Source organism: Engystomops pustulosus, chromosome 10 (assembly GCF_040894005.1).
Source record: "Engystomops pustulosus chromosome 10, aEngPut4.maternal, whole genome shotgun sequence".
NCBI lineage: Eukaryota > Metazoa > Chordata > Amphibia > Anura > Leptodactylidae > Engystomops > Engystomops pustulosus.
The window spans coordinates 34068249-34096147 of NC_092420.1; the positions used below are offsets into that span (position 1 = coordinate 34068249).

The window sequence follows — 27899 nt, forward strand, 5'->3', positions numbered from 1 at the left end:
AAAGCAGTGCAGAACTTCTCGTAGATTTATAGTGGTAAATTACCTAATATCCTGCCTCCCACACATTACAAAAAACATGAGGTTAAGTGGCCAACCCATTTAAAGTCTTTAAACTTACAGATTCACAGTATTTACAGTAAAAGAAGTGCAATATGGGAAAAGCCCAGGAGATAAATTGAATAAATGAACAAAATGTACCCTAAAAATAGAGGAGGGAATTATTGGGAAACCCTTTAACCACACATAGTTATGGGTAAAAAAGGGTTAAATCTGCAATTAATGACCCCCGTTTACAGTTTACAAATAAATCATAAATTTAGGAAAAGTGGAATTTGTTTCACTTCTGTCAGCTAGTTTGCAGAGACTCCATTATATACTGCATGCAGTCTTTTGACATAGATCAATGATCCCCGGGTGAATATCTGTCTCCATTTACTTGTCAAAAAAATTGAGCAGCCTAAATGACACTTGTTTACAGAAACCAGACCCTAAAAACGCTGCACACTTCAATCTCCTGCAGTGTGTAAAATGATTTATCTAGATGTGTGGGGATCAGAAAGCCTTTACATTGTATTGTGCAGCAATGGAGATTGTAAGCTCTGCATAGCAGGAATATCCATTATTTATATCCAATCTATGCTTAGGACAGGCCTGCAGGAACAGGGAGGCTAGATCTGGACAACTGAGGGCTGGTTCAAATTTATATTTCTCATATATAGGAATCCAAGGTAATAACTTAAAAGGATGATATTTCAAGCTTTGCCCTTGGTCCCACTGGTGGATTGTGTGTCTCCGATGGGCCCTAAGCTTTGTTTTGAATTGTTCCATCCTATTTACTATTGGGTAGTGAGATCCCAAGCAGGGACCACCTCTCTAAACATGGACAGCATTCGAAAAAAAGGGGTAGAGGAAGTAGCCCAAAGGTGCTGTAATGGGCTAAATGGACCTCATGCCCTTCTGTTCTGAGTAACAAAATCCAAACACAACTAATTTTATTTTGGTTGTGAGCAGGGGCATAGCTAGTAGAGGCAGGGTCCCATAGCAGACTTCTGAATAGGGTCCCTTCTCCCTTAAAATGTACTTATTACACTCACATATGCACACATATTTATATATATATATATATATATATATATATATATATATATATATATATATACACTCTTACACACATACAGTGCATATACACCTCACATATACACACATACAGATGTACAGCCTATATACACACATACAGTATATACACACCATATACACATACAGCATATTTACATCACAGATACAGACATATAAAGAGATTATACACCTCACATATAAACACATACAAACATACAGTCTATTTATACACATACAGTATATACACACCATGCACCACATACACAAACAGCATATATACATCCCAGATACACACACATATACAAATCACATATATGTTATATAAATATTATACTATACAATATGCCAGGTAGGAAGATGGGGCCACCTGACACCGTGGGCCCCATAGCGTCTGCTACGGCTTCTACCATTGTAGTTACGCCCCTGGCTGGGAGTCTCCATGTTATAAGTAAAAAAACAGACATTTTACGACTCCATGAAGCAGTTTTAGTATAATAAAGGAAACCTAAGTTTCAAAGCTTCATTTACATAAATATTCTCAAAAATGCTTCTCTTAAACAAGATTTTACTATTGCCGTGTTTTCAGCTTATATGAGGGTGGTAAATGTAGCCTATAAATGGAGATGAGAAGACTGTGCTGGGCTCTAGTGAAATATATGTAAATGATCCATGAGCTGATAATAGACATGATTTCGACAGAAAATGTGGAATTCTGGGCAGAGTAATAAAGAAAATAGCATCATTAAGTCACTTGCCATAAAAATGTCAATTCAGGTAACTACGGGTATGACCTTGCTCTGTGTTTCTCAGAAGAAAAATCTCAGTATTTTTGCATGCAATTTCTATAATCAGATATAGCAACTTTTCATGAGCATTTACTTCCTAGTAGTCAAATCTTTTTGATGCACAAAAACATCCATAATTCTACTTTGCTGGCACCGACTTTGCTATGTAAAGACTGATGTTACCCTACTGATATAAAGTACAGCGGAATTTGTTATATTATTCATAATTGGCTTCTAAAATCTATATAAAATATTCATTTCACTAACACTTAGCCCATATCTAGCAGGGAATTAAAAATCTCTTCTCTTTCTGTAGTTTAGGGTAAGTAGTTTTCTTCTATTTGAGGAAGAGGAGTCTGCAGATGTAGTTTTCAGAAGGGACAATTCTCCATATAGTGGAAGCAAAGAGAAGATGTCCCCAGTCTGGACTAGAATCCTTTGGGGTTTCTGTAGGTTGGTGACCACTAAGAAAAAGGTTCGATGGGGATTGTTAGCAACGTTTTTAGCAGGCCAGCACAAAAGATTTACTGTTACAGATTGCAGGCCAAAAGATTTAGGAGGTCATAAGGCAAAAATAGTTCTGTAGATATTGCCAAGTGAAACTTTTGGTAGAGAGTATTGGGCAAAAAAGACTGGTGAAGACTGCGAGGCAAAACTTTAGAGAAGAACATTGGGCACAAGGTTTGGTGAAGCCTACTAAGCAAAATGTTTTGAGCAAAAAGTGGTGAGTGGAGTATTAAGAAGAGAGTAATAGTGAAGACTATTTAGAAAAATATGGAGGAGAGCATTGTAACCCCTATCACAAGGGACCTCTGCATTTATCACAGTTTAATTGTGATTATCTTGCCGTTCCCTGCTGCGAGTTGTAATGTGTCCGTCTTCACTTTTTTATGATGAATACAACAAAATCATGAGATCTTTGATCCGTATAATTGCCATGTAGCCTTTTGTTAAAATCTACCAGTTTAGCAACTTGTTTTATATTAAGGTGTTGAAAAATATTTCTTTTATAAATCCGTTTTCTAGCTTTGGCTTGGAAAAAAAAGATTCTGTAAATAGAACGGTGTGGGCCTGGTTTTATTGTGTTATATTTTCTAGTAGTTAATTCCTAGTAGTTTACAGTGTATTTATATTTTAGCTGTTATTATTGGTTATATCATTATTATTGTTCTCCTATATCCATCGCTATTACATTTCTATCATACAAAATAACTCTTTATAATGAATTTATAAAGTTTAAATTGTATTTTAATACAGTATTTAATGTTCCCTCCTTATTTGTAGGGTTGTATTACACTGCACATAATTGAAATGTTTTATAAAGATAGCTACTTTCTTCTTGCCATTTTAGGGGTAGGATGTTGTATAGGAGGTCCTGCTTTTGGAAGGCACTCTGTAAGCATTGAGCCACTGACAATTAAGGGATTCTTCTTGTTGACCCAGTCTATTAATTTATTTCTGGAAGATTCAAACTGGTCCACCAAAATGAGCTTGGGTTCGAGCATAAACAATTGGACAGAAAAATCAATCCAATGATAACCCAATTTAAAATAATGACATGATAGTGATTTTTTTTCCTTAGGGTTATACCAAAAATCTCTTTATTCATGATATGTTGGGGCTTATTTACTAAGGGTCCGCAGCCACACTTTAGTTTTTTAGTATTTTTGCCGCTGGGGCAGGTATTTAACTGGGGATTGCGTCGCACACGCTGGGATTGCGAGTCAGCTGCACTGGCTTTCATGCGACAGAAATCAGGGGGGCGTGCCGTTGGATGATCCGTCTGCTTCTGACTGAGAGCGAGATTTAAGATTCAAATTGTGTTGCAACACAATGAACTTACATGCACCGTGAATAAGATGGTGAACTCTGGCAGACTTGAGTGGGCAAGCGACACATGCTGGATATCAGGCTCACGATCTTAGTGAATCGCGACACAGTGCATGATTGTCAGACAGTGTACTTTTGTGAACTCCACAGGAGTGGGTAAGTAAATGTGCCCCATTCTGTATGTCCAATATCCAAGAGTACAATGCAATTTGAAGTTGATGAAGGTGTTGCTAGAGGATGGGTCATCAGAATCTGTTTTTCTGGGGTGTTTAAGGTATTCCAACTTGACAACGATCACAGGTTTAGACATTAAGAGGGTCTAGCTGGCAATACCGCATATCGGTAGTTACAGTTACCCGGATGTAACACCCTTTGCAACTTCTGATGATGATGAACATAAAGGGGTATCAATAACTGGATACTCACATTTATTTAATTCATCTGCCAAATAGATACATTTCTTCAATTGAATGTTATTTAAAAATATTTACCTGTGTGAAGATTATTTCCCATAAATGTAGCCATGTTGTCTCTTAGAAATGAGAATGTTGTCCTTGCATATATGAATGCAAATTAATTAATAATTGTAATGAGTGATTTTGAACACAGTTATGTCCATGTGTTTGTGCTAGGTCATTGACCATTTGCCTAAAAATAGATATTGTACAACTCTTTGGATGACTGATGTACTTGTACTCTCAGGCTAGATACTTCCCTCTTACTTGCTATCTTTATTATTAGTTGTTCATTCCAGCCTTATCATCAGCTTTACTTAAAAGACTTATATTACATCATGTGTACTCTTATGTCATCTGTCATGTATTCTTGGCCTGTGAGGGGCAGTCCCAGGACTTCATTATAAATGAACATGATTTGCATTCTCTCTGGGGAATGAGATGGATCACTAAGTAACACGTGTCACCTGTGCCTGTCACTACCCCCAGTGTCTCCCCAAGGGGGTGGGGTTCTATTCTCCCTATTGATCTAATTCTCCCATCCAGATATAACTGGTCATAGTCTTTTCAGCATCAGATACGACAACCTCTGCTGCTGATTGCACATTGTCACAAATAGATTTTGTATTTGACATGTCTGGGAGTAACTGCATATCCCACAGCTGTCCTGTGGTTGTGAACACTAAATCCAAATGATCAGACAAGTCTCTATAGCTCATGTGTGGCCACTACTGGAAGAATAATATAGAAAATGCAGACAACATACCATATAAGAGGTGGAGGCTACCCACAGTCCATTAGCCCTAGTCCAGGGTTCAATGTAGATCCAATAAGAAGGCAAAAAAACGCAGCACAGTACAGGAACAGTTGAACTCAAAAGGAGCTCTTTATTCAATCTAGATGCAACATTTTGATCGCTATATGAACTTTGTCTAGCATGCTTGAAAAAGATTGCACAAGGATCGAATGTTGCATTTGGATGGAATGAAGCACTCCTTTTGAATTCAACCGTTCTTGTGCTGTCGTTCTTTACCTTCTTATTGGCACTAGTGGAAGAATGCGGTGATGATCATATCCAAGGACAACTATCTCGTTTCTAAGGGACAACATTGGAAACTATCTTCACACAGGTATATATTTTTTTAATAACATGCAATTGAAGAAATGTATATACAGTGTATGGCTGATGAATTTAAATAAATGTGGATACCCCTTTAAATCCACAGGGATTGTTTACAACCCCTTTGAAGTAGATGACCAGATCTGTAACTTATTTAAAAGTAAAATGTATCTACATAATGATCATAACATATTAAATAAACTGCTTTCTACTGAGCGCATGTTCCAGCCTATGCTAGATTTCAGAGCTGGATTTGTAATTCGCCTGGTTCTCCCTGGAGAAAGGGGGCAAGTTTGGTATCGAACACATCCCCTGAAAGCTTAGATGGTAGGGAATAGTTGTAGTTTTAAGTATATTGCTAATTATTATAACAAGTTCTATAGAGAAACCAAGCCACAATGGAAAGCTGAGAAGTTTTATTTCTTAAACCTGCAGAATAATGAATGCAGCTCTGGACAATAGTATAAGATGGAAATCAGTGCAAGAAGAGTGCTGTATTCATCGATAATTGTAACATGGCAAGTTGTTTTTTCCTTATCTGTATGATATAGACATTCTGTATATATTAGGTGCATATACTTAAAACCGGATGCATATGGAAGAATTCTTTTTTTGCACTTGTAATCAAAGGAGTCTATACTTTGCATTGCTCAAGTGTTCATTATATCAGCTTAGCAAAACTGAGAAACGATTAGCACAAAAGACAAATGTTACCTCCTGCTTGTCGTGGTTGCACTTTTCACACACTGCAGGGGAGGAATAGTGATGGAAAACCGACCCCGAGAGGTTATCAATGATCATCAGTTCTCCTTCAAATGAATCCTTGATTATTAAGGAAACGCTGTCCAGCCACAAGTTCTCCTAAAAATGATAGAGATTGTAGGCTGTGATTTTCCATTATAATATTCATAAAAAGAAATATAGCATAAAGGAACTGTAAAAGTAAATTCATTGTTTCTAACTTAATTAGAACATAAAGTAATATTGAAAGCCTTGGTTGGGATACAAGGCTGTGACCTCTTCTAATTCTGATATTGAAGGGCTCATTATCTAGCACTGTATACCCACTGATGTTTGCCCGCACGTCAGCCGCGATGGAGAGGATTTGTGACCCCTCCCCTCTCCATTTCATTGCATTAGACACGGCCAGTAACACAGGGAAAGATAGGACATGTCCTATCTTTGTACAAAGTGGTATGGTGCTGCATATGTGCTGTACCATATCGCTCTGTGCGGCCATTGCCTTCTATGGGAGACGCATGTACAGCCGCAAGCTTGCAGCCGTACATACGTCCCCCAAATGGTTGTGCGAATGCGGCCTAAGTGATACCTACTTCCCAGTGTGTAGAAAAGTCTTAAATTGGTACCCAATGCTAAATTAAAGATACAGCTCTGTTAGTATTAGCATTAATGAAGGTCCAAGAGGATGGGTACTTACTTACAGTGATGAATATCCATTCTCAAATATTATATACAGCTGGTCCCCTCCTTAAGAACATCTGACTTACAGACAACCCCTAGTTACAAACGGACCTCTGGATGTTGGTAATTTACTGTACTTTAGCCCTAGACAACAATAAACACCCGTAACAGTTATCAAAGGTGTCTGCAATTAAACTTTAGTGTTAATCCTGTTTGTTATGACAATCCAACATTTTTTAAATCTAATTGCCACAAAGACCAAAAAAATTCTTTCTGGAATTACAATTATAAAATATACATTTCTGACTTACACACAAATTCAACTTAAGAACAAACCTACAGAACCTATCTTGTACGTAACCCGGGGACTGCCTGTAGAGGACTTTTAGCACCTATTTTATATCTATGCATCTTGTTTAAGTGTTGCTTTATGGGTTACTATGCTATGGCTGTAGGTACGCACCCTGATACTGGAATCATTAATAGCTTGTGCTGTAGCTTGATAAGGTTAAAAGTATTGTATGCTTATAGCCAACAAGAACTTGTATGTTATAAGCCTGGACATTAAAAGCAGGGTCATAAGTTAAAAACATTTGAAATTTGAAAATTAAAACATAGAAAATGAAAAGTCCCAAGATTAGTAGGCTACCTGTATGAATAAAGCAGTAAGTTCAGGCACAGAGCACCTCCACTTATTGTATTATACTGGGTTGGATTATCTCCATTATTAAAGGACATCTTCTGGGCTATGAGTACATAGAGCCTGTCCCACCCCCAATTTCATAAATAAAATGTCAGGGAGCCCATGTGTGTGGGAGCGTTTTACTGGATCTGAAAATGTACTGGTGAGTTGCCAAAAATTTTTATATCTGTCTATCCATGAAATATTGTAGGTGATAACCTGCTAACCAAGTCAATAGTTTACATTTAGTGTCAAGAAACACAATACTTTACAGGTGGCACCTGACTTAAGAACACCTGACTTACAGATGACCCCTACTTACAGCCGGACCTCTCTGACCACTGTGATTTCTGGTGCTTTACTTTAGTCCCAGGCTGTAATGATCAGCTGTAAGGTATCTGTCATGACGTTTTATTGATAATCCTTGTTCCCATGACAACACAAAATTTTCAAAATCCAATTGTGACATGGACAAAAAATGTTTTCGTTTGCAGTTGCAATGATAAAAAATACCTGTTCCAACTTACATACAATTTCAACTAAAGACCTAAAGAACCTATCTTGTATGTAGCACAGGGATTGTCTGTAAAATGTAAAGACTTTGTTGTACATTTCTCCATGAGAACTTTCAGATATGTTATAGGAAGTACTTATTTTTCTAAGAAAATATATCCTTCTGATAAACCATTTGGACATATTGTAAACAGAGCAATAATTCTATGGCAGACTGTAATGTATACAACAATTTCACCCCTCTCATTTCCACCAACCATAGAGACTTGTAGGAAGTACAAATTCCTTTAAGAATTCAGCAGATTGTAAGGACACGGTACATGGAAGCTGTAGCTGTAGTTGTAGTTTTACATATGAATTCAGATGTGATGTAGTACATTTTATTGTAAAATGGAAGAGACTAGAGTCAGTGCAGATTTAAAGGGAACCTGTCATCAAGCACAGACACAGTAAACCTTATTCCCCTCTCCCATTGTGCTTCCTCCCACAAACTTTTTTCCTTTTGTCTTTATTGACCGCACGCACTACCACGTGCTCCGCCCACCATCAGTTGGCTCTGATTAAAATGGGGAGAAGATCTGCAATTTTCCACACAGTGATCACTGCTAAATTCAACATGAAAATAAGAAATACCGCATTTTGATAAGAAGAGATGGAGGACTTCCTGTCTGCCCAAGCAGAGATTTAAAGAGACACTGAGCTGTCAGTCAAAAGAAGGATGTGTGGTTCTGGCAGCCCAGAAGAAAACTTTTCTCTTCTCTTCAGAGGTTGACTCAAGTTCACTCTTTTGCATATCATAAAAACAGCTGTAATTAAGGTACAGTGCCTAAGTGGCAGATAATTTAGGTGATATGGCCAGGAATTTTAATCCTTTACCAGCAGAAACTACTACTGTGAGGGGTAAAATTCTGGTGACGGGTCTTCTTTAGGAATTGGAAGTGCATTCTCTAAATAATGCAGGGTGCATGTGAATAGGGTTACTTTGGGTCTACAAGGGACATAGTTGCAGAGGATTAGCTGATGCTGCAGGATATTGTACACAGTAGAAGCAAAGGGAATAAAATTAAACAAATTTCTTCTGGTGGATGCACAAATAAACTGCAGCAAAATAGAACTTTCAGATCAGGTTCATTAAAGCAGAATATATTAGTTTATGCAGAAATTATCTTTTCAATTCTGCTGTAAAACCACTGTAATATCTACTCCCTACAATGGTCGGTTATGGATTCTCAGAAGAATTGATCGTAATATCCATGGCATAATCCATTTGTGTTACATACACTGTGGAAATCTGCAACATAAATTTGATGTGGATATCAAATCCTGTCCCACAGGTATCATAGTATAAAACATGCAGGTCCATAAAGTGCAACCTATAAGAAATAAAGCGGTTGTCTGAGATTTTTTTAAAAAAAACAAAGGTGGCCGTGAGGGCGCGGCCTAAAAAAAATAAACATGTACTTACCTCCCGGCACCCGCTGGGTGTCCAGTGCTGCTATAGCTCCGGTCTGTGTCCCATGTAAACAAAAATGGCCATGGAAGCAGTGCTGCATTCAGCTTCCAGCTGGACCCGACACACACCTGCCCCACAAATACAATGCTGTGAATAGGAAAGGATGGGCATGGCCAGCCATCTCAGCAGGAAGCTGAATGCAGAACTGCTTCTGCGGCCATGTTTGTTTACATGGGGCTCTTACAGTAAAGAATCCCCATCTATGGAGATGGTAGAACCACCTCTCCTCTACCTGCCCCCTTGTCCTGGTCACAGGCCTAGGGATAAAAAGATCTTTGGAATGATCCTTCTACATTGTAATGAGGTTTCCCATCTTTTTTCTAAGCGAATCATGTCAAGTTTAGTGATCAGTCATTGTATTCTAGTCCCCCCACTCCCCTTATAATCTTGGTCGCTGACACTTGGGACTCAATTCATGACTTGCAAGCTCAGCCTTATAATATTTATGCTCCACCATTTACCTGCGCCGGGGAGAAGCACCTCAAATTACGATGCCCCTCTGTAGCTGGTCTTCCTCCTCGTCCACCATTATCGTGAGGAGAAACCGGTGATGCTTGAGAACAAAGGCCATGAGCTAACTCCATTTCAATTTCCGCGTCCAGCTCTGCGTCCTCCTGTGCCTCTTTATTGCTGTCATCCAGGTGCTTCATTAATACTGCAACCACCACATTTATTAGAACAAACTGAGCCGTGAGCACAAAGCTTACAAAGTACAGAGGCGAGATGAATTGTAGGTTGCTCAAGCAGCTGCGGTCATCGTTGGTGCAGTCACGTAATGTATCCTGTTGCAAATCAGAGGAATATGTGAGTTTCCAATGCATTATTACAAATATACAAAACATAAATCCTTTTCCATATCACTATTTTTACTTATTTAAAGGGAAATTGTTACCTATCCTACCCTGTCCAATCTGCTGACAGCTTTATATGGAGGACAAGGAGAGCAATAACAATTTTACAGGCTGCATGAATAAGAAATCCGAATTCGAACACCACCTGGTCTGCAATGGCAGGTCCCCTTGGAAGTGGTACCTTCATCTACGGTGACCTGAGTCCTCTGCACTGAACACATATTGTCAATGCTTGAGGATAGATAGAGTTAGGAAGTTAGCATTATCACTCTTCATGAAGAGGGGATCTCTTCTTTCACCTCTGTGGCGGTAGCCAAAATAATAGATAAGCTAGGTGCTGCTCCAAAAAGTAGAAACTGCATTCATTGGATTTAGATTATATATATTCAAATGATATGCCAGAAATGTCTAAATTGTGAATGTCTATTTAAGTATCTAGAGGCAGGATAGTTTAACAGTTCCCAACAGTAAAACATGGATAAATAAACCTACCATTTTGGAAACCATCTGACAAAAAACAATTGTTTAAAGTGGTGAACGCCATATTAGTTTTCCTTGCACAGACTTATATTTTCTAGAGAGTTATATACTTTCAGCTTTTAGAACATTAAGGCCATAATATTGAACATCTTTAACATTATTTGGCATTCAGATTAGAGTTGCTTCTGCCCAAAGAATGACAAGATATAATGCTCTGGAAGCAAGAGCTCTACTTACAGAGACACGTAGGCATGTGGGACTTATAGCCATTGACGCTCCACTAGGGGATTCTGGGAAAATATGCAAATAGGTTAAACAAATCCATACCTCTTTTAGCTACCTTGTGAGGCAGCTCCCTTGGTATCAAGCATGACCTTCAAGAGTTCTCATAACATGATATGGGATTAAAACCAAACCAGTATATCTATTCTAGAAGGAACAGACTCCCTACTGTAGACAGCGCTGTTTTGACCTGGATAGGACTCTTCAATACAGTGTAGGGAACTGGTTTGGCTGAGTGAATCCCACACCATGTCATAAGGCTTCCTGAAGGTCATGCTTGATGTCAGGAGAGCTGCCTTACAAGGTAGCTAAACAAGACATGGTTTTCCTTACTGGAAAACATATTTGCATATTTTCCAAGATATAATGCTAACATGGAGAGTTATACATTACCTTCATGATTCCATTCCAGTTATCTCCGGTAGAAACTTGAAAAAGAGTCAAGAAAGCCATTCCAAAGTTCTCAAAAGTTGCATGTCTACTCATTCCTTCACATGGATGATCATCATTGCATACTGTATGAAGAAGAGCAAAATGTGGATATAACTCTTTAGTTTCACCCTTCTAGGTTCATTCTCAGAAACCATATTTTTTAAATCGCTTACCAAGTTTCCCAAACAGCTCCACCCCCAGAGCTGCATAGATAAAGAAGAGAAGCATGAAGAGCAGACCCAGGTTTCCCACCTAAAACAAACAAAACAAAAAACAAACATACAACACATAATCATCAAGAAACACATGAAATCACATGACAGTAAGAAATGCAAGTTTAATGTTTTAAGGTAACAAATCCTTTTTCTCTATTTCCCAACAATCTGTAATTTTAGAGAATGTTATGTTTTCATATCAAATGGTCTTCACAGGGCATCAGGGGTGGAACCATGTCAGCTACCCACTCCCACCATAGTTGACATGCATTAAGAAAGAAAGTGTAGAAAGAAATCTGGTGCCTGAGGATTTGAGAAAGGGACAGATCACTGGGAAACGAAAACTCATATCTGCAAGACATCTCTAGAGCTGCACCTATTCTCTGGAATGGCCTGCCCAGGATATCAGACTAATACCCAACCACCAAAGTTTCAAACATGCTCTTAAAACCCATCTCTTAAGGCAAGCCTATAACACTTGCTAATTGCATGGAGTTTTCACCTCTTTTTACTGACCCACCCTATGTCCTCCTCCATGTGTTATCCGGTAACCACCATACACCAAGCTCCAGGCTTATCTGCAGTCCCATTCACCTTGGACTTTGTACATAAGATAGCAGCTGATGGCTGGTTCAAGCAGCAGCACCTCTATTTATTATATTTAATTTAATTTACTTATTCTCTTATGAAGAATGGCTGGACCATTATGAAAGCCGTTTCCCTCTCGTGTCACCCTATTCTTCCTCATAGATTGTTAGCTCTTGCGTGCAGGGATGTCACTCCATTTGTTCTATATGAATGTTTGTGCTCAGTCATGTTTTTTATATTATTTGTATATGTCCCCCATGATTTGTAAAGCGCTACGGAATATGGTGGCGCTATATAAATAAAGTTTATCATTATTATTATGTAAAGTTTTACATGGTAATTAGCTGTAGGTAGCAAATCATAAGAAATGGGGAGCTGAACAAATTGAAGAGCCAAAAAAGCTGCGCAGATTGTGCATATCTGTAGATAGCATGTAATAAAGTAGAGGGGGCTATACAGATGGTACATGGTGTCCTTTCTGCAGACAGTGGGGCACATTTACTAAGAACAGTGCAGTCTGTACTATGTGCAGCTTGCCTGTGTATAATGCAGAGGGCGCCAGATTCAGGATTTCTGGCGCATGTTCTGCATGAATCTGGGGACCCCCTGCAATGCTCCGCACTGCATTTCCATCCGGCTTCCCGACTATTTCTATTTTGCGACGCATTCAACAGGGGTTTTTGGCGCACGCAATCAGATCTTGGCGCAATCGCGGCGACAATCTTGTTGAATCGAAGCAGACTTCATCCTCGTCGGGCAACGCACCTCGGGGATTGCGCAGGGATCGGATAAGTAAATGTGCCCCAGTATATTATCTGCAGGCAGCATGTTATAGAGCAGAGGGATCTGAGCATTTTGTATAATGTCCTATCTGCAGATAACATGTTACAGAGGAGGAGGAGTTGAATTAAGATTGTATATATTGGGTCACATTTATCAAAAACAGCGCCTATTTATGTTCAGAAATTTGTGTTGTGTCGGGTATAGTGCAGCCGCGACACAAATGAGTCACGTGCAACACATATGTGATGCGGACACCTCATAAAAACATGTGCAAGCAGTTTTCATATAAAAGAATGAAAGAAAACTGGCACAGGGGCTTTAGTAAATGTGGCCCATTATGTTCTATTTATCAGTGGCAGGTTATAGAGCAGAAGGAGCTGATATTCAATAGCAATATAATATTATTTTCTGGGATTAGGAATTCAGTGAATGGTCCAATCCATATGCTGCCTGTTGGAATCTCAAACCAAAGAATTTGAATATATTACTTGAAGGGGTTTTCACACGCAGACAAGTTAGGCCATACCCACGGGATAGGGCCTAACTTGCTGAGAACAACTCAGATCGCGAAAACGAGGGGCCCGACTGACACCTCGCTGCTCCCCAGACTAATGGAGGAGACAGCTGCGCATGACTGTTTTGCTCCATTAACGGAAAATTGCCAAGCGCCATGATCACCGATCCCTGTCAGCTCCATAGAGATTAAAGGAGCAGAACGGTCATGCACGGGCGTCTGCTCCATTAGTCTGAGGAGCGGCGAGGGGTCAGTCGGACCCCTGGTTTTTGCGATCTGAGGGGGTTTCAGCACTGAGATAGGGCCTAACTTATCTTCCTGGGAAAACTCCTTTAATCTTGTCCACCACAAATGTAGATCAGTCTTCTCAGTTCCTGTTCTATATCACATACAGATCTGTATCTGAACGTGACAATTTCCTTCTAATTGTCAATTACAGTATTGTGAATGACAACATTATAATGCTGAATACAAATTCCTAGATGACGCTGTTGGCAGGAACTTTAACATAGCTGAAAAAAGATAACTATCACAATCTAATCTAATCACATATTTCCATATTGTGGAGCGTCTTGAAAACACAATCAGACAGGCAAATCATCATCTGCCATAGAGCATGATGCTGCTGGGAATAGAGACAATAGTCCTGCAGCTTCAGTACTGATCAGAGAACAAACAGTAAATAGGACAAGAGGGGAAAGAGTGCAGAAAGGTCTATAAATTGGTAAAAGATGCCGGCGTGTGTAGGGACGGCCCCGGGGATTTATCTAATGCATGAGTGAGAATATGAAGTAAAATCTGCTGGCCCGGTGTAGGAGCGCTCATCTGATTTGAAATCAATATCCTTGTTGTCTTTTTCTTGTTCTCTCCTTAATGATCACCTGCCTAAGATTCCCAAGAATAAGGCTCGCTCAGGGCCAACTCATCCATCAGGAGACTGACATAAATCTCATTACACTTTCTGTCATCCCATACTCTTTAAAATGAAATGCATCTGGAGTTTTCATTGTCAATTATGCTGGTGTGGGGAGCCCTGTTCCCTAAGGGGGAAGAGTATGGCTGATTGGTAGCAATCAATAGTAGATGAAGAGGATTATTGATCTAATAGGTGGCAGCTCCGCTCTGATGACACTGCTGAAATAGGGAACGAAGAAAGCAAAAAAGACTAACAAAGAATCCCAGTCGTCGCGGTCATCCACACAAAATGTACAGCCGTAAAAGGCCACATGACACTAGTTCCACATATTACATAGAAATGTATGGGGAATGCTTCATCATGACATGGCAGTAATGAGTAGTCATACACGGCGCTGTCTAGACTATAGGCACAGAAGAGCAAAAAATAAACTTTTTCTCTCAATGTAAGCTTTGTATATTTGTCATTCCAAAACCTCTCTATGGTAGACATGGTCTATCTACAGGTATCTTTCTTTCTTTATTTCTGTCTCTATGGATCCATAATCGATATTATCTATGAATATTGTCGGTCTTTATAAAATATATACAATCAATATATCAATCTAAAATATAGGAGATCAAAAGGCTGCATCTGCCATTAAGCTCTATGATTTAGGGGATTTCCAAGAATGGGCAGCACAGTGGCTCAGTGGTTAGCACTACAGCCTTGCAGCGCTGGGGTCCCAGGTTCAAGTCCCACCTAGGTCAACATCTGCAAAGAGTTTGCATGCTCTCTCTGTGTTTTCGTATTGTGTGTTTGCAAAACATACTGGTAGGTTGATTAGATTGTGAGCCCCATTGGGGACAGGGGCTGATTTGGCAAGCTCTGTGTAACACTGTGTAATCTGTGTGCGCTATATAAATAAAGGAATTATTTATTTATTATTTAGTTTGCCACATACAGGTGTCTTTCCTTTACATTCCCTCTATATACTCACATATTTGTGTCCAAATATAATCAGTCTTTGAGTACCGTAATTATGGTTCTGTATATTATGAAATATAGTATATAAGTGTGGCCAGATCATGATCTGTGGGGGTCCAATCAGTCAAACCCTCACTGATCATCTTGTTATCCCCTATCCTGTGGTACAACACCTTTAAATGTTACAATGCTTAAACACATAGGAGCCTATTTACTAAGGGCCCCCACGCAGCATTTTCGTCGGGTTTCCCGACTTTTCAGGGATCGCACCGGGGATTGTGTCGCACGCAATCGTATTGTGTCACAATCGTGTCGGCTTTCACACCACACAAATCAGGGGTGGGCCGTCGGACGATTCGATGGATTTGTACTACGCAGAGAATTTAACCTTTAAATTTGTGTCGCAAGCCATGCGCTTACATACACCGGGAAGAAGAAGGTGAACTCCGGTGGACCTGAGCGGGGAAGCGCCACACATGCACGATAGCGGGTGCACTATCTTCATGAATCGCGGCAGAGTTCATCCTCGTCGGACAGTCCGGATCGGGGATCGTGCAGGGACCGGGTAAGTAAATAGTATCACAATTCTTTCTAAATGATCATGTTGAATTCAAGGTAAACCATGTCAATACCAATATAAAACACTAGAAACATCATAAAATAATAAAATGTTGATACCACAAGGTGGTTAGGGAACTGAACTATTCTGGAACACTACAAAACAAGAAACGCCTGGTTCCTGAGGCATGTACGGTATACAATAACATGGTTGCTCTGCTGCAGTATCCCTCTGCAGCAGCACAACATCGGCAAGCTCTGGGCTGCGGTTGCACTGCTTTCTTTTATTTGATACGGCTCATATTATGTTTTCATATCAGCATGTTTTACATAACAACACAAGCAAACATTATCGCTTGCAGAAAAAGTGAAAATCCATAATCTACACTGAGAAATCCACTGTGACACATACTGTAGAATTCCCCTATCAGCTGCTTCCACATTGGGAAACATCATTCATGTTCCTCCAGGAGTGTACATTACATTTATTTACACAATGTTAAAAATTCTCTCCAGTCTGACGATGCTTAGGAAGAACATAACTGTGAAAATGTTCTTAGTCAATGGATCTATAGGGGACAGTTAAAGAGGTTCTCTGATCCATGATAATCTCTGCGTATGAAGTTAGGCAACTCTCAAAAAAAATTCAGGATTGCTGACACACATATTTCATGTCCCAAATTTCTGTTACTAAAATATCAGTTCAGTGAATGTGGTTTCTATTTAGATGAATAAGGGCTCATTCACACAGTCTGTTGCATGCTCACAAAAAAGCATATCCATTTTCAATGGCCCACATTTATCAAAAAGTGCGCAGATTCGTAAAATGTGTCGCATGTTGTTCAAATCTGGCGCTCCCGGGACTGCTCCGGCAGAGTGCACCCACTGTTTTTGGTGCAACTTTGACATAGGACATGCAACACAATTCTGTCAGACATGCCCATAAGGCATCATCCATTGATCAGTTTAGTGTAAGGTCCACAAAAGAAAAAAAGTGATGCTTTACAAAAAATAGGAAAAACACCCGGTTACCGTATCAAGAATCATCTGAGAAAATACAGACTGAACATACAGACCCCTTGTCTTCTATTAAAGTTTGTGGTCTGCAAATGGAAAAAATTGGACAAGCTCCAAATATTTTTCGATAGACCACTAATCCATTAAAAAAAAAAAAACGAAATGAAAATAAAAACATAGGACGATTTATAATCCCTTTCTGAGATGCAAGCCTTAAAATGTCGCAATTTTTGGCTCTTGGTCAGGAATTGTGACTTTTTATCACCCAATGCCACTTCCACAACAAGTGGACATAGAGGGGACGTGGAGGGATGGACAGTGGGTTGGAGATGCTCAGCTTGGCGCATTTGCTATAACTTGGATCCTAATGCAGGCATATGGCAGCATTAAGCGCTGGCATAGACTGTATCACGACAGGCGCTTGATGTTCCCAGTTGTGATAAATGCGGGCCCCCCCCCCCCCACTGTCTAAAAAGGGATAAAAATTATGTGTGAATGAGTTGAGTTTCAGTTAAATTCTGCAACATAATCTGCCAAATTTAAAGGCTTCCTACAGTCACATCCGAGTTAGAACAATTTTTTTCACAGATCACTCAAAGACTACAGATGATCATTGAAAAATGGATGGCAATCCAATGCATATCAGCAGTAAAAAATGGATGAAACCGGGAAAAAAAACAACACCAACAAAAGAGAAATGAAAAAGAAAACATAAGTTTTGTGCAGCCCTAGACATTTTAACCCCTTGCCTCTGAGACTATTTTTCACATTAGTGACTGAGCGTTGCTTAACACGGTCCCATTGTTATCTTCCCAAGTCCCTAATTCCTTAGTTTTGTTATTTTGGAATGCTTAATTTTCTTTTGATGATCTTTTTTTTTACCTGATGTATTCATTTGTGCCATTTTGAGTAAAAAGTTTTTTTTTGCTTTTTATCGTGGTTTTTATAGTATTTACACCTGTTATTATAGAGGCAAATATACCCAATTCCTTTTTAAGAAATTGGAAATCTTTTTTGGTACACGTAGTAGTTATCAAGTAATACCCTTGGTTGCCATGTAGAGTTTGTTGCTGTTGAAAGTTACGTTTGCATAAAAGAGGAACTCATGCCATGCACAATCCCTTAGGTTTTACGCTTCCTATAAACTAAGCCATCTAAAGGGTTAAATAATCAAGAACAACATTTCTAAAACCGTCTCAGATTTTGGCTGAGAAAATGATCTATTGCCTATGCTTGGAGGGAACTTGACTGGATTTATAACAAAATTTGTTTTGAGTTTTTAAAAGGTTGTACATCATAAATCTGACATGCACATCTGAGGAGTTAGTAGGTCAAATGAAAATTGGCATAGGTAGGCAAAAGTCTTATTAAAGCCATAAAGCGACCAATGATAGTGTGTGGTCTTAAGATGTTGTTCCGTAGTCCTCGGTACAATGGAGGTCTGTGCTGTTCAAGGGTGGAAACTTCCCAAACTTTTCAGGACACTCATTTAGTTCCTAGAATTGGAACCAGACTTTCGGGACACACATGGTCTCTGGGTAGTTCAGAAGAGGTTACAGAATATGTTTTATCAAAATAAGAAAGATGACCCGAAAAATAAAGTAGAGATGTCATCTGGAATGAACAGTGAGAGCCATAAAAGGAGAACTCACAAGAAAATGGTGCAAATGTGCTTTTTGGTAAATTTTACCACCCCTTTCCAGTTTGCAGCATAAAAGATCAAATACAGCCACAAGGAAGTACAATTTGTTATGCAAAAAGAAGAACTCAAACAGGAAAAATTTTAAAAAGTTATTTTAAGGGAGGAGAGCAAAAAATGGGAAAGAAAAAATGGCCCCTATTTTAACTCCATCCTGCATCGGTGGGACTGTGTTAGTACGGGTAATGAATGCAGAGTAGGAGGAGGTTCTTAAACTAAAACCAACAGGTCTCAGAGAGGCAGAGGTCTTGCTGGTTGGTAGGTGATCAAATACTTATTTCATGAAATAAAATGCAAACTAAATATTTAAAACTCAACTATCTCTCAAAATTGAACTGTATCTACGATACAAATACCTCTCATACAGGAGATACAGGATACTGGAGACCTCTCCATTCTTTGTAGGTGTAAAAACTTGCAAAATTGGCAGTTTATAAAATACTTCTTTTCCCCACTGTAGATATAGTAGTACAGTAGTTATAGTATCTTGACACAATATTAACATGACCAGCACTAAAGAGAATGCTCAACGGCAAATCTTCTATTACCTTCCTTTATTCCAGTAAAAAATGCATATTCCACCACAAAGGGACAACAGGGTACAAAGAAATACAAGAACTTTCCATTGAGCGTTCTCTTGAGTGCTGGCCCTGTTCATATTGTGTCAAGATACTAGAGCGGCTGTGGTCAGATCCCCTTTCTGTGCACCAAAGGAGTTTCGGGAGGTCCTTTGTTCCAAAAAGGTTCCTTGGTGGGGTGAGCTGGTGTTTTTTCCACCTAGTGTGGACACTTGTATAAAGTACGGTTGTAGTATGGTTGAGAAAAGACATATGTACATCAAGATATCAATGGATTTCTGCAAAGCACATTCCGATATACTAAGCCGATAAACTATACCGATATAGCTAAGTTACAGTGTACTGCACAATTTATGGATCAAGCTGCCCCTAGCTGTGTAAACTGTGCAGATCCAAGCCATGATGATCTTTAAGACCCCCAACAATCTGATATCCTTTCTGATAATCTGATTATCTTGCATAAAATGGCCTTCATTATGGTATCAGTTACAATTGAATCACAAGCACAAATAGGCTGCTATTGTATTGTTTTGCATTCTCAGTAACAAAAGCATAATGTAAGAGACGCTTTCTTTCATGCAAGTCAATTGTAACAGATACTCAATAGAAAAGCTTCTTCTTTCAGTATATATTCTTTTTTGCTCTTCTAAATGAAAAATAATAACGCAAATGTAAATTTAGCCATAAAAAAAAATAACACTTCACATAAAAATGTATTTAAAAATTCAAAAAGAAAGTGGATAATAAAAAAAAACTGTTCATAGATCATCACAGTATCATTTCCATAATCACAGACAAAACATAATATTAATGATAAAACGAGGCCAGGTCTTCATTACCTGCGGCAGTGCCTGAACGACAGTGTCTAGTAGCGCCCTCATCCCCGTTGCCATTTTCAGCAGCTTTAACACTGTAAATTGGAGACCATTGAGAACATAATGTCACTAGAGAGTCTGAAAAGGGACAATGTTACATCTTATAATCTGACAGTTCAATAGTTGATAGTATTTTACCTCCTATTATATCGTTAACCATGTAAGAGTTAAGCGGAAGACATTACAAGGTTAGCTTTATGGCTTTATTACCTCTAGTAATACGTAGTACTCTCATGATGCGGATAATGGTTGGATTGATAGGCAAAGCAGCGTTAATTTCGATTTCTTCCAAAGTGATTCCCATCACAGATAGGAGCACAATGGCCAGATCCAACTGGTTCCACCTTTATAAAATAAAAAAAAATTACATACTTATTATTAATCTGTCTATCTTTCCATTATGAAACAATTTTGTGAAGTTTGCTGTCAGCATTGTCGGCCTCTCCCATATACATCCTACATTTGTATAGAAGTCATAGAGTTGAGATCTATACTAAAGCAACACAAAGACCATGTGTTCTGTGCTAAGAAATGCTGTTTTCTCTGTCTTTGACAAATCCAGTATAAGCCTATGGGTACAAAATAGATTTCAGCCTTGGCAGCAGTACTGTCATATGTGATAGCAAGAAAAGCACATCTGGCAAAGCTATTCTTGACACTAAATTGATAGAAGCCATGACAGTCCCCATTATATGTTTTAGGGTTCCATGCATGCTGTTTAGATCCTTCACACAACACACTCAATATTTCTTTAGGTATGACCATGAACTTAAATAAAGATGCGACTATGACCTACTGAATAAAAAAATTTACAGACATTCTTTGTAATCAAGTGGAAACATCAGAAAGGATAGGACCCTCTCAGTGACCAGAAGCAAGAACTCAGTTTATAAAAACAAGTTTAAGGAATCGTGCCATCACAAACAACCCCTTTTAGAATACAGGTCACCTCGGGTCCACTCAATGACAGATATGTGTCCTGATAGGACATATAAAAAGGATTTTCATCTTAGTATGACCCCCGTCGAGAAGTAGACTGACCCAAATATTAAAGGAAATCTACCACCAGGATCAAGGTTTATAAAACCAAGTGCTTTTAAATGCTGGTGTGTGCCCCCTTTATCATGATCTGTACTTCTTTTAACTTCTTATGCCCTTGATTTTTAAGTAAATATGCTTTAAAAACTATACAAATGAGCTTGAGGGGCTCCAGGCTGCATTAACTTCTATGAAGAGTGGAGCCCTTCAGAATCATATGCATAATTTTTTTAACCTTTTTTTTGTAAAAACAAAGGCATAAAAAGCTAAGAGAAGAGCAGTTCCTGAAAAAGGGGCCACACACGGGCATGTAAGTGTACTTGGTTTAGAATCCATAATCCTGATGGTAGATGTCCTTTAAAGAATGTGAAAAAAAGAGATGGGTACTGGCACCTCACCCACCACTACCAAGGTGTAAACAGCTTTGGTTTAAATCAGGGATCGGTTATATTGATGACCAGGAAAACCAACCAAGGAGCTCCTATATGGTCTTGTAGACATTGAAGATTTGAAAAAAGTTACCACCTACTGGCACTGCTTCCCTGGTGAATAAGGAGTTAATAGATTTCCTTTGATGGAATTTGTAGAGTGTATAGTAATACACCCCATTAACAGTGTCTTAATGACCTCATTCTGAGGTTAACACATGCAGATCCAGAGAAATACCCCATTCCCATATTGAAACATGTAGCATAGCCTTCAATAAGAACCTTTTACTTATTACAATTTCTATGCACTTTCTTCTTCACAGAGACATGAGAACAGCATCAGTAGATTCTGTCAATTTGTCATTTTCTTCACTCTCCGACTGATGACTTTAAAACTCTTGCATCGAATTGATTTTGTTCTTAAAAAGAAATTGTTTTAATAAAATTTAGAAACTGCCTTGTCGAGTTTATGACACTATTTAATAAATGTAGCTAAAAAATTGTAGAACATAAGCCCCGAAACATCCTGATAATTTGCTATTATATAGCGGAGCGTTAAAATTTATGTCAGTGTCAGTCTATGAGCCAGAAACTTCTTCATTTTCCCTCAAGACAGAAAACTATTGAGCGCTAAAAAAAAAAGGACATTATGGTGCAGAGTGTACGCTGATAAAGTGGATCTATGACAGAGGCGGTTATATCATTCCACCCCGGTACTGGACATTGTATTAGATCTCTTAATTAGCAGAGTGATTTCGGTCCAGGTGGAGTACAAAGGTGTGATATCATGTCACGGATTGTCCTGGCAGTGTGTGAAGCTCCGCGGGAAAGGCAGCACCTCGGCAAGCCTTACACGTAACATGCCGAGCTCATCAAACAAGCCCGGGGGGAACTTCACTCACAAATACACCTCAGCTAATTACACTATTCACTAAGACTGGGTCATCATTAAAGGAGTCTGCAAAGTAATGTCTTCCGCTACCCATGTACACCCCGCTGATCAGGAGCACAGATGATTCCAGCTTAATTACACGGCTTCCAGTATCTGCTCTCACATCCGACGTTCCGGTTAGTTAGTATAGGCAATCGATAGGCACTGTCAATAAAGCCAATAAAAACCTAATGATGGTATGAATAAAATATGCCGGGACAGGGTAACCCGATGATGAAAAACACCCAGTTGAATTTCGAAAGTAGTTACAGTTAAATAAGTAACATTATTCTGCCTCTGGGCGGGGGGAAATGTGGGAAAAAAACCTAATGGACTTTATATCTTATAATGGTCAACAACAAACAGCTTGTTAATGGGCATTGTAAGGATAATACGCCAAGAATCTGGATTTACATTTTACTTAATAGCCCATGACGCAGTGATAGCATAGAGCCCACACTACTGAGTAAGCATATATTACACATGACTGCTAGGATTGTAATTTGGTCCTTCTATAGGTACATACATGCATAGTATAGGATTTATTGAGGGAAATTCATCATGAGAGCGGCTTATTAATTTATAAATCTGCTGGCAGTGTTTTTTGCTGCGTGGGTTGTTTGCGACAGTCGCATGAAAAGTCGCCAAAAAATCCCAACAAAAGTTGCAACATAGACCAGGGTGGGGACTGGCGTAAATTTGCACCAAACCTTGTGCCCATACAGAAATCTGCGCCAAATCGCAAATAATAAATTCAGTCGTATTGTAAAAACCAGTCTAGGCAAATAATGATTTTGGTGCAAGCAGGGCTTATGTCAAAGGGACTTTGCACTGTCCTATGTTTATGTGGTGCAATGAAAACTGCGCCAAAACAACACCAAACATAGCCAACACCCCCTCCCTCCCCAGCCACCCCCACCCCACAGTATTTATCTATGCAACATCTAAGGATCTCAGCTAACAGCTGAGCAAGTGAAATATTACAATATGTAACTCCAAAGTATATAAGCACAATACAACGTAATATTCATCTATGTATGGATATATACCATATAATTAATATTGTAATCGATTAGGACAGAAATGACACTAAATAGTTTGTTACTGTATCTTGTGCTTTCCTTTTCTTATTGTAACTTATATATTACAGAAGGGGTTGGCAATCAATCAAATTATTTGTTTAATTCATGCATACAGAGGATTACAATTTGATTTTTATCAGAATAGCAAAGCTAATATCAGAATAGCAAAAGATAATCTTAAAACTGAGGTAGAGTTTACTTTGGGATGGTAATATTATATATATATATATATATATATATATATATATATATATATATATATATATATAATTGCCTTTACAGTTCGACACGCTAGATTGATTGTCTAGCAGCTACAACTCTCTCACTCAATGTAAACCACATACAAGCCAGCTGATCTATAGGTTTAGCAGCGGGAAATGTAATTAGTTGTTTAACTGCTTAACGATTTGGCCATTTTGCACCTTCCTGACACAGTCTACTTCTTTCATACAGCCATAGCACGGGGAGCCTACAGCCACGCCATGTTTTCAGAGGCATAACGTTGGTATTTTTCAGTTGACAGAGATGGTTGACTGCTTATTTTTTTGCGTGATGAGTTGTTCTTCTCAGTGGTATGTGTGTACAGAGTTTTTTGTACCTTATTAGATATCTATATGAAATGTTAATGTTTAGGGGACTTTCGCTTTGAATATTTATTTTTATGAAAAAATTTTATTTACTGTTTAATTTTTTTTCTAACAGGTTGGCTCTGATCGATTGAATTTGAATTTCAATTACAGATAACACACTGTAATACAAACATATTACTGTCTTATTTAACGAATGTTCAATGAGTAAGTTGGATCCTGCCTGGAGGCAGGAACTGACATGTGAGGCCTTCAAGCAGCCACAGAGCAGTCATTGAATCCTAGGCTGCTGTAGTAGGATTGAACCCTCCTGATAAGTGGCATGGGGGGGGGTCCAATCCATAGGGAAAGTGTCCACATTTCCCTTACATGCCACAGCCATGTCTGACTGTGGCTTGTAAGGGGTTTACACAGGCGCGATTGGAGGAGTCTCCAGTCATGGGTTTTAGTGGATTCTGGATGGTGCTGGCTCTGCTCATCAGTCATGTGTCTCATAATTAGCAGCAAGATGTTCTGGCGCTCCGGGTTGCTAATTATGCACGCCCCTGCACCTCCCGCCTCTCGTGTGACGTCACCTCTCTCTCCCAGCATGGGAGAGGTAGGTGCAGTTGTGTGCGTAATTAGCAGCCCGGACCGCCAGATCATCTTGCTGCTAATTCTAAGTTTGTTTTCTAGGTGATCCCAGTGTGTCAAGCTTCGCGATGGACAGTGCTGAGATTAAAGAGGTATTCGCATTTCAGCAAATTAAATTTATTGTTTGTGTGATAAAAACTTATACAATTATCCAATATACTTTCGGTATCAATTCCTCACATATTTCTAGATCTCTGCTTGCTATGGAAAAATCCAACCATGGTCACACAGGTGCATGGCTCGTTAGAACCCACAGCTCTGATTACTCTCTATGATACTAACGAGCTGCGCACCTGTGTGACCATGGTCAGATTCCTGTCCACTGGAAGTAAATATAGAAGCTTCCTATAATAAGCAGAAATGTGAAATATTGATACAGAAAGTATATTGAAAAGTTGTATAACTTTTTAAAATACAAACAATAATATTAATTTGCTAAAATGAGAATACACCTTAAAGGTGAAGAGGAGCGAAGGTGAGTATTACTAGCCTTATTTTGATTTTCAGAGGTTGATTTTCTTTAAAAGGATCGGCGACGTTACTTCATGTTTTATGTAACATGTGGGAAGAATATTAGTTAACTTTTATTATACAGGCGGTCCCCTACTTAAGGACACTCGACTTACAGACAACCCATAGTTACAGACAGACCCCTCTGACCTCTGGTGAAGCTTTCTGAATGTTTTACTAAAATCCAAGACTGCAATAATCAGCTGTAAAGTGTCTGTAATGAAGCTTTATTGATAATCCTTGGTCCCATTACAGCAAAAATTTTTAAAACTTCAATTGTCACTGGGGCCAAAATTTTTTTTGTCTGGATCTACAATTATAAGATATACAGTTTCGACTTACATACAAATTCAACTTAAGAACAAACCTCCGGACCCTATCTTGTACTTAACCCGGGGACTGCCTGTACAATACAATATATTCCTTTGGCAGTTTGTTAGGCCTCATGATTCTTCTTTTCTCTGACATGCACTGTGAGGTCTTATATAGACAGGTGTGTGCCTTTCCTAATCAAGTCCAATCAGTTTCATTAAATACATCTAGACTCCAATTAAGGAGTAGAACCAGTAGATCAGACGGAAATGGACAGTATGTGAGTTATGTGAGTTAAATATGACTTTCACAGCAAAGGGGCTGAATACTTATGACCATATGATATGGAAGTTTTTCCTGCCTAATAAATTAGCAAAAATATCTACTTTTCTGATTTCTGTGAAGTTTTTTTCTCTCATGCAGATTGTACATTGATGAGCTTTTTTGATCTTACCAATTGGCTGCAATGAAACAAAGAGTTAAGCATTTCAAGGAGTCTGAATACTTTCTACTTTCTGTACTCACTGTATATGCTCAGACAAATCTAGTGGGGGGCGGTGATCAGCACAAATATCTGTTTCACAAACACATGGATATCTTTGGAATTGGAAATACTGGTCTAAACAGCTAAATATTTTATAGTGTTTCAGTACTACTCCTACTACCACTAAAACTTGTATTACTACTACTATCATTACACTACAATCAAGAAAATACTCCTAGTGACAAACAGACCTCTCTGCCCACTGTGACCTCTGGTGAGACTCTCTGGATGCTGATTTTTTACCGAACTTTAGCCCCAGGCTGCAATGATCAAGTGTAACAGTTAATAAAGTTGAGTCAATGAAACTTTATTGTTGTCGATCCTTGTTCCCATGACAAGCCAAAAGTATGAAAATTCAATTATCAAAGGGACAAAAAATAATTGTCTGGAGTTACACATAAAAAATATACAAATTCCACTTATGAAAAAAACTACAAAACCTTCTTGTTAGTCACCCGGGACTGGCTCTACATATATATAATATAATAATAAATAAAGCTGTAGGAAGTAAATTTCTGAAATATCAGAAGAATTCTATTTCTAGAAGTCTTGGCTTGCAGTAAAAACACTATTTGACCAATTACTTATGTTTCATAGTAGTAGAAAAATAAAATGTCAACAGAAAACCTCTAGAGGTCACAGCCATCATCTTCTGCCTAGGAAATTTTTACCTGTCGATAAAGGCAGTAAACATGAAATGCACTAATGCTCTCCAGCAGAGGCCTGTGTCCTCCGATACAGAAGAGTGAAGCACAGCAACACAAAATATCCAGTATGAAGTGGAGTACAATACCAGATATTGATCCAGGAAAAAGTCAAAAAGTCTGAAATAACTTCATTTATTTCACACAATAAGATAAATAAGTGGGAAAATACAAACTTGGCTCATCCAAAACTGTCAAAAATCAAATGAATACTTATAGGTTTAAAAACCATTTAGTCTAAACAAATTTTATGAAATAAACTAAAAATAAAGTGTCGGCTATTTTGTCAGATTCTTGCAGGTTGTAGCGCAATTTTTTTGCATAAGTAAATAATGGAATGTGTGATGGAAGGGAAACATGAACTACAAACAAATCAACAAGAATGGATGGTAGAAGGAGGGATTTAGCTATCCGTTGTTCTCTCCCATAAAGGAAAATTACATTTTTGGGTAGAAATGTATGCTAGTATACTAAGAATCCCCATTATTAAAAAGTACTATGGAACCTAGAGGTCACATCTGAATGGAAACACCAGAGCAATTATAAGATAGTAAGACACATGAAGAAATGGCACAATTCCCTGAGCTTCCTCCTCTCAGGCTTTAAGATTTAAAGTCTTTCCTTGGAATACCTCTCACCTTTTCAGAGCTTAAGGGGGTGTTAAAATAAAGAGAACAGATGCTGCCCTGGGATTATTTTTACTCGACTTGCAAGCTACAGTATCTTATGGAAACGCATGTACATGTAGGCATCGTGTTATATAGCTATGCTACAGTTTTTGTAAAATATTCGTAGACCTTTTTGTCATCTACAAATGATTGATATATATGGTAAATTGATATTCATGAAAATTTCATGAATCCAGAAACTGGTGGTCTGGAAATCCACAAAACTCTGTGGAAGAAACAAAGGGTTCAACGTAGATTTTGTAACTGCATTC

General features: G+C 38.6%; 1 protein-coding gene across 2 annotated transcripts in view; it reads right to left on the bottom strand.

Annotated features, from left to right (window-relative positions):
- Positions 1 to 27899, bottom strand: part of CACNA1I (calcium voltage-gated channel subunit alpha1 I) — a 510641-nt gene that overhangs the window by 29139 nt on the left and 453603 nt on the right. For both annotated transcript variants that reach the window (XM_072127725.1, XM_072127724.1), the window contains exons 28-33: positions 20401 to 20534; positions 20155 to 20225; positions 11655 to 11733; positions 11443 to 11564; positions 9898 to 10218; positions 6021 to 6167 (exon numbers count right to left, since the gene is read on the bottom strand). In XM_072127725.1, coding sequence (XP_071983826.1) covers positions 6021 to 6167; positions 9898 to 10218; positions 11443 to 11564; positions 11655 to 11733; positions 20155 to 20225; positions 20401 to 20534 — 874 coding nt within the window. The remainder of the gene's footprint in view (positions 1 to 6020; positions 6168 to 9897; positions 10219 to 11442; positions 11565 to 11654; positions 11734 to 20154; positions 20226 to 20400; positions 20535 to 27899) is intronic.